Raw genomic sequence first — 17,182 nt, forward strand, 5'->3', positions numbered from 1 at the left:
TATTATGTAAGATAGGTAGATTGATGCGAACCGTTTTTGCGTTATTATTTTTATTATTAGGTTAATTTGCTCAGTGCAGCACATGACAAGGCTGCTTGTTTGCCATTCTTCCAATATTTTGCCACAAAATAATCCCAGTTCTGTAATCTCTTCTGATTGCTTATTTGCTCCTGAGATGATCCCACAACTACTCAATCATTAAAATGTTTTCTGTCACAGTCACAGTCTTGTTACTAACTAAAGGTTTAGTACTTGGGGCAGTTTAGCTTTAGTTTTCCAGACCCCTGTCCTTCTTCTGCTGTGATGGTTGCCCCTCCTTATGATCCTCTCCCTCTTTTCTTTTTCAAGGGCCTTCCTGGTACTCCTGGACCGATGGGACCCCGTGGGTTGGTAGGAGACCCTGGTGACCTGGTGAGTTGGATGCTGATATTTTTACCTGGTGTCTTTGCTGCCTTCCATAGGTGCGCAGGCACACACCCACACACACACACACCATATTGTCATCATGACTTGCAGTGAACGTGTTGCTGTACATTTTTGTTTCTTGCTGTCTGGGAATTCTGTGCCTGAGAGGCACTTTGTAGCTGTGCGCTGACAACACCACAGGAATGGCTTGGCACTTTGGCAATTCTCTACCTGAAGCACTGAGGTATTTTGTTGCAACTGTAACCCCAGGGTAAGGAAAATTAAAAAAAAAAAAAAAAAACACTTCTCATCTTTTAAAAGAAAATGCCTTGATCTGTACGCTTCACAATGATTTTTTGTGGCTTGTTCTTTATCTTTCACTTAACTTCAATTAATCATTTGGGTTTCTTTGACATTTCAAAGAGGGATTTAAAATCCCTCTCTATGATCACCTTAGCAAAACCGTAACTGCCATGCTCCTGCTCCTGCTCCCAGCACCTTAAGCTTTATGAAGCTGGTTGAGTAATGGGTAGGTTGAACTGTAGTCCAAGCATATACACACCTATATACATTTGCAAAATCAATCAGTTTAGACATCTCCTCTTGCAAAAGTAAAAACTGTTGTCGGTCTCTCTTTATTTTCAACCCTGAAATGCCTACCCAAGTGAGCTGCAGTAGCACCGTCCGTACAGTAGGGGCCACTGCCTACCAAAAAAACACATTAGAGGCAAATGGAGTCGAGCCGCGGAGTGTCAAGAGCACAGAGCAGCTGTTCGGGTACCCAAATCGCCTCTGGTTCGAGTGTTTTAGAAGCCCTTGTCTGAGCATACAGCAATTTTTTTTTTCTTTCCATTTAATATCAGATCTGCTGACTGATGAATAATGAGACGCCGCATGCATTCTGACCTACAATAGAAGCAAAAGAAACTGCCAGGTCAAGACATATTCTGAAAATACCTAGCTATCTAAATCATGGTGGATGGACGGAGTGCAGAATTTTATTACCCCATCACACTTAAGTCTTACCTGTAATGACCTGCTCTGACGGAGAGTGCAGTTTAACAGTTGGTTTTGGACTCGCCACGCATTTCAATAGCTGCAGGACTGAAAAAATGCACAACACAGAGGCGATAAAATGTTAATCCATGTCCTACCTTCTTCATCTCTGTTTCTTTTATATTGTAAGAGAGATGCAGCAAGACAGCCGCCTTCACATTGATACGAGGTCAGCCAGTCCTTAAATTCTTCACTGATTGCTAATTGGCAGGTTTGCTTCCTGGGGGTGTGGCCTATGGCGGACATGGCAGCACAGTTGAACAGTAAGCACTAACAGTACGCCATACTCTGAAACAGAGATGACCACAAGACATCACTGACAACCACGTTCTCGTGCTACCCAGCAGAATTCCAAGAAAGGTTTACGTTGATTACGTTTATATGTTTAATGTTTTATAAACGTTTATAATCTTGAAAATGGGCCTAGGGGTTCAGTCCTGGTGTGCTATCGTGCCTCTAGTTACTTTATTCTGATTCGGTCCTAGTGCGCCAGTCTTTCGGCTGTGGTTCCAGAACTTTTTTCTTCTTTCATTCACCCTGATTTCAGCAGATATAGAGGGCCCGTCAGATTTCTGCTAATTTGTCCTCTATAAAAATTTGACCTCATTTTGAGGGGTGAACAACAGTTGCAGGCCAAAAAAAAAGATTTTAGTTCTGCTTTAACTGAGTGCTCATGTTGACTAATTGGAGCTGGGTACATGAATGAAGAATGGCCCTGAGATCAGATATGACATGTTGTTGTAGTAAGGAAAAGACAAAGAGAAAAAGATTTGGGGATCCAAACACAAAATGCCATAAGACAAGTTCACTGGAGTAATCACAAAGGACGGAGTCTGAACAGAACTAAAGTGAGGAGGGGTGGGGTTTGGCTTTTATAGGTGGTGTGCAGGAAGAGGCGGGTCCGTGGCGGACGTGAGGTCAGTAGGAGGGCGTGGTCTGGACGGGGATGTGCAAGTTGCTGCCAGTTTAGCTGGGCTTCCCTTCTGCTGATCAGTAGAAGAGGAGAAAAAAAGAGGTTAGTATTCTTCCTCATCCTCCCTACTCGACATCTTACCCTCGGTTAAGCCCTCTGACTGCCTCCAATGTGCACATGTGTGACAGTGTCTATAAAATAGGGCAGCACAGTAGCACACTGGTTTGTAGTAACAAAATGCATTGCATTTGTCATTGCAACAGTTGGCGTATCACAAACATTAACACTGCTAAATGGCATATAGCAGAGATATATGCCCTGCATTTTTTATTCCAACAGATGGTGCTTCACAAACATTTGTATAATAAAATGCATTGCATTTGTCATTGCAACAGTTGATGTATCACAAACATTTATAATAATAAAATGCATTGCATTTGTCATTGCAACAGTTGGCGTATCACAAACATTAACACTGCTAAATGGCATATAGCAGAGATATACAGTATGCCCTGCATTTTTTATTCCAACAGATGGTGCTTCACAAACATTTGTAGTGATGCATTTTAGTATTACAAAAATGTGTGATGTGCCATCTGTTGGAATGACAAAAGCAACACATATTACCACTACATGCATTATAAAACACATCCAATAGGTGCGGCACTGCAGGCATTAACCCTAAGGTCTGATTACTGAGCTTTCAACCCATCTTAGACAGGGGTCCAAAAAGAACTAAAGTGAGAAGGAGTGGGGTTTGGTTTTTATAGGTGGTGTGCAGGAAGAGGCGGGCCCGTGGCGGAAGTGAGGTCAGTAGGAGGGCGTGGTCTGGACGGGGATGTGCAAGTTGCTGCTGGTTTAGCTGAATTTCCCTTCTTCTAATCGGCAGAAGAGGAGAGAAAAGAGGTTAGTACTCTTCATCTTCTCCCCCGACTCGACAGCTTACCCTCAGTTAAGCCTTCTGACTGCCTCCAATGTGCACATGTGTGACAGTGTCTATAAAATAGGGCAGCACAGTAGCACACTGGTTTGTAGTAACAAAATGCATTGCATTTGTCATTGCAACAGTTGGCATATCACAAACATTTATAATAATAAAATGCATTGTATTTGTCATTCCAACAGTTGGCATGTCACAAACATTTATATAATAAAATGCATTGCATTTGTCATTGCAACAGTTGGCGTATCACAAACATTAACACTGCTAAATGGCATATAGCAGAGATATACAGTATGCCCTGCATTTTTTATTCCAACAGATGGTGCTTCACAAACATTTGTAGTGATGCATTTTAGTATTACAAAAATGTGTGATGTGCCATCTGTTGGAATGACAAAAGCAACACATATTACCACTACATGCATTATAAAACACATCCAATAGGTGCGGCAATGCAGGCATTAACCCTAAGGTCTGATTACTGAGCTTTCAACCCATCTTAGACAGGGGTCCAAAAAGAACTAAAGTGAGAAGGAGTGGGGTTTGGCTTTTATAGGTGGTGTGCAGGAAGTGGCGGGCCCGTGGCGGAAGCGAGGTCAGTAGGAGGGCGTGGTCTGGACGGGGATGTGCAAGTTGCTGCCGGTTTAGCTGGATTTCCCTTCTTCTAATCGGTAGAAGAGGAGAGAAAAGAGGTTAGTACTCTTCATCTTCTCCCCCGACCCTCAGTTAAGCCCTCTGACTGCCTCCAATGCCCACGTGTGTGACAGAATCTATAAAATAGGGCAGCACAGTAGCACACTGGTCAGGGTTCAGCCTGGTCAATGCCTGTGTGGGGCTGGATGAACTTCTGGTATTTGCCTGGGGTTTTTCTCCAGGTGCTTCAGTTCTCCACCCCATACCCTAAAGTTGTGTGTGTACCCTATGACGGAGTGGCACCCCATTCCTGCCTTTGTGCTGCCAAGAGAGGCTCCAGCCCTTTCTGAACAGGACTGAGTGAATGAGTGAAAATAAATTAGACAGCAAAGATGTGTCTCCTACGGGGACCTTCCAGCTTGAACTAAAAAGGGATGCAGAACGTTTGAAAATGACCAGGAGAGATAAGTAAAGGGAAAACACAAATTCTGAAATAAACATCTACTGGATGACTAACTAGGGTCATTTCTTCAATTTTGTGATCATCAAAATACCACTAAAGGTTAGAATTGCACTTCCTCTGCTCCTCAGTCCCCACAGATACCTGGAATTCATACCTCCCTGGACAGAGGCAGAATAATCAAAGGCATGACACACAACATAGTATAATGAAAGGATTGTCAAGACAGTGCAGAACTGAGACGATCGGAGTTCAGCCATTTTTTTAGAAAAGGTTAAGAAGTGGGGTGTAACAGTTGGCACAAGTAGCAGATCACGTATTAGTAAATCCTAAGAGCCTGGTTCAGCAAGAGCTAACTGAAGTCCAATAAAGTGCCAAGCACAGTGAAGGTGTTCCATAAAGAGGTGAGTGCTCAGCAGGTGACAAGGACAAGTGAGAAATCCATCCATCTTTTTAACTCAAATATCCAGGGCAAGGTCACATGACAGCCTGGAGCCTGGGCAGGCACAAGTCCATCACATGGTGAACGCACACACACATCAAATTGGCAGCGCCAGTCTACATAACCTGCATGATTTTAGACAGTAGGAGGAAAGCGATGTACCTGGAGCTAACCCACACTGAACATCCAAGGAGCCCCCAGGACGTGAAGTGAGAAATCGTTACACTGATTACCAGAACCACGAAGGTGCGGAGTGAAGAACATATGCAAAAATAAGCCAAACTTGATCTTCTGCTTCTCCCTGCCTGTCTGGAGCAGTGATTGGCCAATCCGTCTTCGGATCAAGGTCCTGTCTGCTGGAGCGCTTAAAACCTGAGCTATGATGCGAATCTAAGTGAGACTGGCGGCCACTCCCCATGCCTGTCTGTCTTTATTAGTGGCGAGATCGGCACGGAGCTCACCTCTAGGTGAGCTTCCATAGTGCAGCCTCCCTGAGGAGGGCTGCCGCTCTGACAAGACAGATTGTAAAATCTAATCTGATGAAATTCTTCAGCCCTTTGATTTAAATTCTTCACTCCTTTGATTTATGTCTCTCGATAAGGGAGCTGTCAAGACCATCCCTGTAACCGCTAGGAGAGCAAAAAAGAGCCGCCGGCAGCTATAAATAGACAGAGCCTGTGAATGAATGAATGGCAGACCAGCTGCCGGTGACTCCTGCACTATTTCTCTTTGTTCAAACTTCTTCATTTCCTTCCACTCCTGTCCACTTTGTTCCATGACTCCACGACACAGAAATCTGAAAAACGGGATTTTATAATGTGAGGATATGATCACTTGACAGAAACATTGAGTTCTGAGCTGCAAATAGCCAGACCACCAGATCATGCCAAGGACGGGGGGATTCTGCCTTTACATCAGTGAAAAGATTAAATAAATAAATGGACAGAGTGATTCCGAAATTGGTATGTGAAAATGAGACATGTCCGGAGAAGTGGCGGAGAAAGAGAAATTAAATGTGCATAAAATATGGTAGAGTATAGTACCAGCTGTACAGTATGATTATTTAGGGGGTTACGTACCAGGCCAGTTAGCCGATATTGTGGGTGAGTGCACAATTTCAAGATAAATCTTGGGGTGCGAAGGCAAGAAAACAAAATGCAGTGGAACTAAACTGAAGAAAAAAATAAATGTTGAATAGCTCTGAAGAACGGTCAAGACTCAGGTTGGAGCTCCGTCCGGTGGTCTGCTCTTTTCTAAATAGGAGGCCGCCTTTTGGTTTTCCTGGAAGGGATTAGTAATGTTTATCTGGTCTAATCCACTTTAGTATATATATATACAGTATATATATATACATACATACATATATACATACATATATATATATATATATATATATATATATATATATATATATATATATATATATATATATATATATATATATATATATATATATATGTATATGTGTGGGTGTGTATATATCGTATTTTTCCCAAAAATTAGCATTAGAAAATCTGGTGCGCGTCATACACGAGGAAATGTAATTCTGTAATGTATACTTCTTCTGCTTGGGCTCTCTCTCTTGCTCGCACACTTGCGCTCTCTCTCTCGTTCACTTGCTCGCACTCTCTCTCTGTCTCTCTCTCTCACTCGCTTGCTCACACTCTCTCTCTCTCACTTGCGCTCTCTCTCTCTCTCGCTCACTTGCTTACACTCTCTCTCTGACTTGCGCTCTCTCTGTCTCTCTCTCACTCGCTTGCTCACACTCTCTCTCTCACTTGCGCTCTCTCTCTGTCTCTCTCTCACTCGCTTGCTCACACTCTCTCTCTCACTTGCGCTCTCTCTCTGTCTCTCTCTCTCTCACTTGCGTTCTCTCTCTTGCTCACGCTGTGTCTCTCTCTAAACGCTTCCTATACAATCACAATGTGCGTCGTACACAGGGACAAACGATTTTCACGATTTTCTTTGTAAAAATTAGGGTGCGCGTCTTACACGAGTAAATACGGTATATATATGTGTATATATGAATATGTATACACATACACATACACACGCACACACATATATATGCACATATACATATATATATATATATATATATATATATATATATATATATATATATTAGTGTATATATCTGTATATTGTGGTAAACCGCTCCCCAAACCTGAACACAGACAGGCACATGCTTTTATTTTCCTTTTCCATCGTGGGAAATGCTTTCCCTGTTTCCTACAAGCACAAAACAACACTATATAGCAATATATATTGCACCCCTAGTATATATAAAATATATATATATATATATAGTAACCAATATTTACATGTATATAATTGTTATACAGTATATATATATATTGTAACCACTAGGGAGCACCTCAAACTCCCAAACTGGGTTTAAAAAGTATTTTTAATATGCAACATGCCCTTTTCTTTTCCACAGTTTTATTTTTCCATTTGCACTCCTAATTTGCTCCCTGACCCGTTTCACCGCAGTCCTGCCTTTTCTTCCCATTGGGTACAGTAGCACATGCTGCTTTTTTTCCTCTTCTTACAATGCACAGGAGGCAAGTAACTGTTATTGGAAGAGATCAATAAAGCCCTAACAGGAGAGATGCACCAGGAATTGAAAAAGATTGGTCAAGTGGCTAAAAAATGAAAGTGGCTGATTAGCTGAGTTTTATTTTTCTCCAGCCATCTCGCCATCCTGCCATCCTCTTAACTAATGAACTCGAGCACTCAGCCACGGTCACCACATCTGCTTGTGTTTCTACTCCCCTGAGAATGAAAACAGAGGGACTCATTTCAGTTTCTGGTTTCAAAGTTGCCTGGTTGGGCAATAAGCATTTGGGTTCAGGCTTCCATTTAATACGTGTAAAAAAATGTGGCTTGATAATATAATAACACCCCTAAAGTTACATCAAAATTATCTGTTTAATTAAAGAAAAATATAAATAATCAATCCGGCTGTCATGAAATGAAGTCTTCAAAAGGTAAAGTGTAGGTGAGTACTCCTAATATAGGCTGAGAAGCAAGTCGGGTTCTTTACTAACCTGACCTTAACTCAGCCTGACCCCGAACACCACCTTGTGACTTCACCTGGAGCAGGCCCTAAAAATAAGGAGCAGGCAAAAAACATAAAATGTTCACCATTCTAGCGAAAAGCCCCACAAAGAGAGGATAACCAACAACCCCTGGCTTGTCGACAAAAAATGATTCTCATTAGTGTTTTTTTAGGAGACACCTTTGTCAAGGTGACTTACAAAAGAAGTTATGATATAGAAGAATGATTAGAAGGTGCAAACAACAAAGAATAAGATAAAAAATCGAGCAAGGGGGAGTCGTGACATTACCACCATATGGTTATACTCACAACAAGATATCCTAAACTCGTTATCAGCACAACAGCAGCTATCGTGTAGGAGGAAAGCCAAACATTTTTAAAATGTTTACTGGAAAACTGCGTTTTCAAACATGACACATACACTTGGTACAAGTCAAATAAATAAAATTGGAGCTCACTGCACAGTTTTGGAGCAAGAACGGTAAAGCACTGCCCAGTCTTGGCATATCTGGCAAAAGGAGGGACGGTCACGTCACCAGACAGGCAGAGGCAAAGTTCTTGAAAGAACTTGTGGGAGAAAATTTTAAATACAGATACCCCCCCTCACTGGAATGCCCCGATTTAAGCAATAAAACACAAGCAGGAGAAAGTGTCAATCATTATGCTTTATCTAAATCTCGCAAGAGGAAACAAGTGCGTATCTTATTAGCAACATGTCTCCCTATAATACAAGAAAATCTTGAGACGAGACAAAACTATTGTTAAGAGATTTTTTTCAAGTTGGTAGAGGGGGTCCCGCCCTCTTCTCAACTGTTTCTGGTTAACGGCCCATGTCCGCGGTCCTCTCACCTCTCATTCGTGTGAATGCTTTGTCAGACACAGTTCCTGCGCTCTCAGCTCTTAAAAATGTTTACGTTTTCCTCACTTTAAGTTCCCAATAAAAGAAGACTTATTATGTCCAAATATTATTGAAGAATTTCATCCCGAAGGGTTATCAACAGATGGACAATCCTAACAAAGAGAAACGATGAAGTCAAACGAATTAATGCAAAAATTACACAGCAAATTGGTTAAATGCGATTCAACAGACTTGGTGGTGATGGTGCGGAAGATGAAAACATCAATTTACAAAATCATAATGAATATCTACAACCGTTAACACCATTGGGTCTTCCACCGGCCAAATTACTGGTGAAAGAAAGATGTATCATAATGTTATTGAGTAATTTATATACGAGTGATGGGCTATGCAATAGGACAAGATTGGTCGTATTCAAAATTGGTCGAACAATTCTAACATATAAAAATTTAACAGTCGACAAGATAGATAATGTAGTACATATTCAGGGGATAACATTAGACACCAAGGGAGATCTTGATATGCCTTTTCATATTAAAACGTTTACAGTTTCCTGTTAGGATAGCTTTTGCTATGACAATTAACAAATCACTGGGACAAACATTCGATCAAAGTCGAAAGAATAAAAAGGGTCAAAACTGAAAGCAACATGCGAGTCAAGTGCAAAAAGTCAAGTGTGAAAGTAACATGCAAGTCAAAGCAATAGTGAGCTTTGGTATCCACAGATCAGATAAGGAAATTAACTGAAAGCCATCCTTTCATTTCGTCAATCATGGGTTACTATTTCAAAGACTACGCCAATAGAAACATGGGAAGCAGAACTAACAACGGTAATCAAAATGGCGGCATTTGAGGACCCAAAATGGAGGTTCAAGACATTGCAAAACAAAAACACTTTAAGTGAATCATGACAGTAAGAGGGAAATGAGGGGAAGATCTGTGTGTGTTCAGAGTAGAGGAGGTAGAAGAAGCCATGAGAAGAAATAACATTACCTAAGGAGTGGATGTAGAGAGAAAGACAAAATGAACCCAACATCGATCCTTGAAGAAAACCTGAGAGCCTCTGTGGAGAAGGCACCGAGACAGACCAAGAAACAAAAGAAAGAAAGAAGTCAACAAAGGATCTTTATGAAGCAAAGATTTGGTAGCAAAATTTGGCAAAAATGTCTAAAAGGCAATTTGCAGCAAACAAGTCCTAATACACAATCCATGGGCAGAGTCTAAGAAAAAGCAAGCAAGAAATTAATAAAAAAAACACTAGTAAATAGGGAGACTCACAGAACTCCACGTTGAACGGCATGATCTCCAGCTCCTGAGCCTTCTCAGCTGACTTAAATAGCCAGAAGTGTGGCTCAGGGGTGGTGATATCAGGGTGACCCTGCCCACTATGGCCACACCCACAACAAGGAACAGAGGCACATCTAAGAAAAGTACATAACAGTGGACATAATGGAAAATACATCAAAAATATGACATGTGATATCTCCAAAACAGCAATGAAACACATAAACACACATAATGTGGGCAAAGATTTGTGATGTTTGTGGAAGTAATGGCACATGACAGAGTTGGGGTCTCCCTAAGATCCTCATTTTTTTTTTTTCACGATACTAATCAAAATAAGGCCACAAAAAGCCGCGATTGTCGTTTCTGGCTCGTTCAATGAGCTAGTGCGGCTCCAGCAGTCTCGGGTCCAAGAATGACCTCTGACTTCCAGCCATCATCGTGTTTACATAGAAGATTTGAAAGATTTATATGAGAACAGGCTATTCACAAAGCTCACCAGTCCTATCCCATTTAATTCCTTCCAAAATAACATCAAGTTGAGTTTTGAAGGTCTCTAAATTACTACTTGGTCACTCATTCCTTGTGTTTTTGGTTCTCTGTATGTAGAAAAACTTTGTAATGTTTGTGTGAAGTTTACCCTTAAGTTTCCAACTGTGGTCTTCGTGTTCTTGCTTGAACTCAATTTCAAGTCCCAGTCTCGATCCATTGGACTAATTCCCTTCGTGATTTTAAACACTTCAATAGTTAAACAATCTAGTCCTGCCTGACCCTCCTGGTCTTACCGTTTGTTGAATTTAAGTCAGGTGAGGTTGGGGAGCAGGCTGTAGTAAGGTGAGGTCCATGGCTCTTTGTCTTTTAAATAAATAATGGGTTCCCTCTGGGCTTAAGGAGTGGGGTGTGGTAGTGTGGCTGGAGCGGTTCCCGGGCGCGATGTGGCACGGGTGTTTCCTCAATTAAGTGGACACGCGGTCCAATCCCAACCCCAGGAAATGACCATCTATCTGCCACAGCCAGGTGTTACATGGGTGTCCCCTTGGCCCGGTCCAGCCGCTCAAGTCCTCAACAATGAGGGTCCTACGAGCCGGATCACCCTCGGGTAATCACACCACATGGCCATAGTGTCATAACTGACGCTCCCTCACAATGCTTCATTCGGGACTCCATGAGCAACACAAAGTCAAACCAGCAGTACCCAAGGATTCTCCGAAGAGAATTTAGACGAGAATGAATTGTAAAACTGTCTATGAGTGAAGGGACAGGTCCTGATTTTACTTTACTTTGTGTGTCACATCACTGCTGGTGTCCAGTGACTTTTGCAGCGCTGGAGCTCATGTTCTCCCTCTCAGTATTATTCATAAAGATTAAGACAGCCACCCCTGAATATTATGCATCAGATTTGTTTCTTCCCAAGACTTTATGGAAACCTTTTTAATTTGTTTTGGTCTGATCAGAGGTGAGTAATGTATTAAGAATAAAAAAAAGCAAGAAGTCCGAGTTGAATTTGTCCGTGATGGCAACGTGGATTGCCTGCAGTGCTCAATTACGTGCCTGTCTGCATGTTTGTACCTGCGTGTGGTCATTCTTAATGGATCCTGACAGCTGGCCTCACGCCTTCTCTCTTTCTGTCTTTCTCTTTGACAGGGACCTGCTGGGCGGCCAGGTCTTCCTGGGGCTGATGGGATACCAGGACCACCAGGCAACTTGCTGATGTTACCGGTGAGTGTGGAGAGGCAGGTCATTTCAAGTTCCATGCTGGCGTACGGTTAGAAAATGAAGTTAACAGGTAAAGTAAGGAAAACACGGCGAGGTGCCAAGTGATACGGGAAGTGCTTGAGACTGCAAAGGTGGGCAATCGTTTTGCGGGTAGGAAGATACCAGCAAGAAAAGTGTCTTTTTGTGTAAAGTGGTTTGTACGATGTATTGGGTCAACCCTGAATGCAACCAAAGAATAAGGAGTTTATGAAGGTTAAGCACAAGAAGGAAATAAAATGTATCAGCATTACACTGCCTCACAGGGCCTACCCACTCAGGCCCTAACCCTGTACCTACCGCATGGATCGGGTGGTCCGCCAACCAACAACATCACACTGTCACTGTCACTTCCTGTACGGCTTCCACCAATACACTGCTATTCTAGGCCTTGTCAAATACTCACCTCACCACCCCAAAGGCCAGAAGGGATTTTTAAGTCCTGGCCAGTGATTACTTTATGGGTTCAAGTGGTCCCAGATGTCATCTACAGTAGACGCCTCGAGACCGCAAAGGGCTCCCTCTAGAGCAGGGGTGTCAAACTCCAGGCCTGGAGGGCCGCAATGGCTGCAGGTTTTCATTCTCACCCTTTTCCTAATCAGTGACCAGTTTTCACTGCTAATTAACTTCTTTGCTCTTCATTTTAATAGCCTTGTTTTTAAGCAGTCAGTCCTCAGTATTCATTCCATTCTTCATTAAATGGTAGCCAAACAGAAATGAGATGTGAAACGAGCCAACAGATGACCAGCTAAACTGGGATTTCCAATTCAATCCAATTCTTAATTCTACTTCTTAATGAGAAGCTGATTCTTCCTGTTAATTAAACCCGTTGTTTACTTCCATGACTTCTTGTTGCTCTCATTCTGCCACAGCAGACATTTCCAAAACTTTTCTGTTTTTTCTAAGAACACCGTCAAGATGTTTTGGTGACCTGAGAGATCAGCCTTACTGAGATCTTCACCTTTATTTTCAGATCATGTGGTGAGCTGCTCATGTGGCGGCTTGTTTTGTGTCTCCTTATTGTCTGGCTGCTAATTAAGGAAAAAGAAACAACTAAGGGGCCTGAGTCTCGTCAATTAAAACTAAGGCAAAAGAATTTAATTAGCAGCAAAAACCGGTCACTGATTAGGAAAAGGATTAGAATGAAAAGCTGCAGCCACTGCGGCCCTCCAGGCCTGGAGTTTGACACCCCTGCTCTAGAGATACTTCAGCTCTTCCGAGTGACACCCAAGCAGACTGCCCTCCTCAGTATCCCAGAGGTTCCCACATGTACTGTATAGAGACACCACCATGCCCTCTATCAGTTTATTTAGAATTTTTTTTTTGTGTTCAATTTTTTATGTGAATTCTGAAAAATAAGAAGACAATTACACATTTTTGAAAGAGAATTTTCATTAATAACGGGTGTCTTCTATTGTTTCCACTAATTTAGTGTGCAACACAACCTTGCTGCCATCTGGGAGTGCCCTCTGCTGGTCATCAGTGGTGGTACAAGCCAAAAACAACCCCAAAAAAACGGAGTATTTATTGACTACCTTCAGCCGTGAATATTGTAGGATACAACTGTTTAATCAGAACAAAGTGACTCATTAGTAGTGATGAGCAAAGAGGTCTGAGTGAAACTGAATTAGCAAAAAAAAATAAAAAATTTAACCCTCTCAACGCCTCCCGTGGCTAAGGGTACGACTGAGAACTGCTGGAAAAGTCTAATGTGACACCAGCTTTAGACCATCGGCTTCACGGAATCGCACCGCTCACTACTTCAGACTGCCTAAGATTATGTCAATGAAGGCTATGGCTGAAAATCACAGGAAAAGTTGTCTAATGTGACAAAGCTTTAGATGATCGGCTTAGGATACAAATGTTTAATCTGCATAAAGTGAGTCATTAGTAGAGATGAGCAAAGAGGTTGATATGAAACTGAATTAGCAAAAAAAAAAAAATAAATAAGAAAGTTATGTCCTGTCAACTACCCTGAACAGCCTAGGATTATGTAAATGAATGCTATGACCGAAAATCGTTGAAAAAGTCGTCTAATGTGACACAGCTTTAGATGATCGGCTTCACAGAAGCACTAGACTGAAAAAAGATGGAAAAGTCATCTAAATTGACATCGGCTTTAGACAATCGGCTTCATGGAAGTGCACCAAAGACTACTTCCAGCTGCCTCAGATTACGTAAATGAAGGGTACAACTGAAAATCGTTGAAAAAGCCGTCTAATGTGACACAGCTTTAGATGATCGGCTTCACAGAAGCACTAGAATGAAAAATGTCGGAAAAATCATTTAATGTAACATTGGCTTTCAGAAGATCGGCTTCATGGAAGTGCACCGCTGACTGCTTTCAACTGCCTAAGATTACGTAAATGAAGGCCACCACTGGAAATCGATGAAAAAGTCAATTAATGCGACATCGGCTTTAGATGATCTGCTTCATGGAAGCACTAGACTGAAAACTGTCGAAAAAGTCCTTCAAATTGACATCGGCTTTAGACGATTGACTTTACAGAAGTTCACCACTGACTACTTCCAACAACCTAAGATTATGTCAATGAAGGCTATGACCGAGAATCGTTGGAAAAGTCGTCTAACGTGACATCAGCTTTAGATGATCGGCTTCACAGAAGCACTACACTGAAAACTGTCAGAAAAGTCATTTAATGTGACATCGGCTTTAGAGGATCGGCGTCATGGAAGTGCACCTCTGACTACTTCCAGCTGGGGGGGCCCACATAAACAAAGGGAGATCATGCAGACTCCACACAGGGAGGACCCGGGATGTGAGCCCTGGTCTCCTTAGTACTAATGCCTCACCGTATATTCTAAGAGATAGGGATTCTTCACGGTATTCCTTTCTGGTGGTTGTGTGATGCAGTTTTTTTTTCTTTGATCTATAGTTATATAACTGGTAAAATGTCTCCCTGTTAGCCCTGCTTTCAAGATGGGTTAACTGAGGTCGATGATTCAGATTAGTGGGAGTTTCTACTGAGACTGCACTACTACAAGGGTGACCCTCTGTGAGCTCACCTCCTCAGGGCTTCTCCACAGCCTCTCATAGTCACAGGCCCGCCAAGCAAATGTGTTCTCACTCACTTTATCTGCATGGGTTGACAAACAAGCGACCCCAAAACTAAAGCTATCAAAATAGAAAATCAGTTATTAGTGTTTAACATGAGACGGCAGCAGTCACTACCTTGGGATACAAAACAAAAAAAACAAAAAAACAGAAGCATTTAAGTAGAATGTTGAAGCTGCGTTGTGAACCGAATGTTAACAAAAGGGTGCAGGCAAAGCCAGGAGGGAGAGAGAAATGGCAGGAGCCAAGACTTCCGGTTTAGGGTCACATGTAACACCTGTGCTGTTTCTGGCACAATGAATGAATTCGCCTTTTGCTGTTTAACAAAGTGGGTTAGGCAGGGAGATTGTGCTCATCTGTTGAGAGAACTGCACGCTGGCAGCCTAAGGACTTCCACCTTCTCATAGTCAGCTGCTTGTTTGTCAGAACAGATGGACTCCGCTGCTCAGGTGTGGGAGCACACGTTGTGTTCTGAGTCCGCAGGCCTTTAATCGCTTGTCTGCATTTCACTGCCCTCCACCTAGAAAGAAAATGTAAAAGTGTGATCTAATAGACCGAGGTGAAGATAGATAGATAGATAGATAGATAGATAGATAGATAGATAGATGGATAGATAGATGGATATTAATTTTAGTATAGTAGGCACTAGATAGATAGATGGATATTAATTTTAGTATAGTAGGCACTAGATAGATAGATAGATAGATAGATGGATATTAATTTTAGTATAGTAGGCACTAGATAGATAGATAGATAGATAGATAGATAGATAGATAGATAGATAGATAGATAGATAGATAGATAGATAGATGGATATTAATTTTAGTATAGTAGGCACTAGATAGATAGATAGATAGATGGATATTATTTTAGTATAGTAGGCACTATATGATAGATAGATAGATAGATAGTGCGACAGTAGGGGGCGCTATCGCTCCCTCGAACCCTCAGGTACCACGCCAAACACCAGGTAAAAGTGCTACAATAATTATTTTTATTATAATAATGTGCACTAAGCACCCTCCATTCCACACTATTCATTAACCACAATACAATAATAATAATCACAATACCAATCCTCCGACTCCCAGATGCGTTGCCCTCTTACCACCCAGCTCAGCTCATTGTCTGGGAGTTCCCATAGTCCTTTTATAGTTCCCGACCCGGAAGTGTTCTCATCCTTTAGTCCATAATTTCTCATCACTTCTGGGTCAGATAAAAGTCCTTTTTTCTCACCCCGGAAGTACATCATTCCTTCCGTTCATGTGACTTGGAAGTACTTCCAGGGCATAGGGCAAATAACACTCCCCAAGCCTCCCTAGAGCGGCTCCTGGTGGCCCCCATGGTATCCAGCAGGGCTGTCCATAAAAACTACAATGCCCATGAGGCTCTGCTGGAATTCAAAGACCTTCCATGCTGCTGGGAGGGCTCCCTCTGGTGGCCTGGGGGTATTGGCCGGGATACAAAGCCGGCCATGGACCACAATAGATAGATAGATAGATAGGATGAATGGCACTATATTCAGTAGATAGATAGATAGATAGATAGATAGATAGATAGATATTAATTTTAGTATAGTAGGCACTAGATAGATAGTGTGAACAATGTCTCAAGTAAAGAAATGTTGGGGCTTAATGGTGCAGGTGGCAACACAACAAATCAAGACAAAGTAGCTCCAGTTAGGCTTCATATTTTTGGTCATTTGATCAACTGCACAGGTTGCCCCATCCGTTGTTGTTGTGCTCTGCTCACAGAGTGACGCCTACTTCTATCAACACTGTGATTTATGGGCGGGAAACTGAAAGGGGTGTGGTCAGGTGCTCTCAGTGGGCGTTTTGTTCCTGCTGTGGGAGGAATAGGAGAGGACATGCTTTAGGACAGCACCCAAAGAGGATCCCTGAGGGTTGTCCAGTGCCATACATGTGTGACAATTGGTTTAATCAAATCAAAATAAACTCCAAAAATATTTTACATACACTTTTTTGTCTGTGTGCTATGTGGACTCTTAAAGCATTTCTTCATTTATTATTATTATTATTATTATCATCTCTCACTTTATCTCCTCAGTTCCAGTTTGGAGGCGATAGTGGCAAAGGTCCTATTATTTCAGCTCAGGAGGCCCAAGCTCAGGCCATTCTGCAGCAGACAAAGGTAAGGACACTGTGAAGTGAAACACCTTGATGCCACAAAAAGATCTGGGGCAGCCTCCCTGTATACTTAAAGTCTGCCTGAAAAATGGAAAAAGTAGGAACTGAAGGTCTTTACAGACAAGAGTCCAGTACAGAACTGACAAAC

The 17,182-nt window shown here is 42.0% G+C and overlaps 1 protein-coding gene across 5 annotated transcripts in view; it reads left to right on the plus strand.

The window, feature by feature from the left end:
- The window catches only part of col5a3a (collagen, type V, alpha 3a), a 292,461-nt gene that overhangs the window by 108,471 nt on the left and 166,808 nt on the right, over positions 1-17,182 (plus strand). For all 5 annotated transcript variants that reach the window (XM_039772887.1, XM_039772888.1, XM_039772889.1 and 2 more), the window contains 3 exons: positions 349-411; positions 11,704-11,778; positions 16,955-17,038. In XM_039772887.1, the coding sequence (XP_039628821.1) occupies positions 349-411; positions 11,704-11,778; positions 16,955-17,038 (222 nt within the window). The remainder of the gene's footprint in view (positions 1-348; positions 412-11,703; positions 11,779-16,954; positions 17,039-17,182) is intronic.

This window comes from Polypterus senegalus, chromosome 12 (assembly GCF_016835505.1).
Source record: "Polypterus senegalus isolate Bchr_013 chromosome 12, ASM1683550v1, whole genome shotgun sequence".
Classification (NCBI taxonomy): domain Eukaryota; kingdom Metazoa; phylum Chordata; class Cladistia; order Polypteriformes; family Polypteridae; genus Polypterus; species Polypterus senegalus.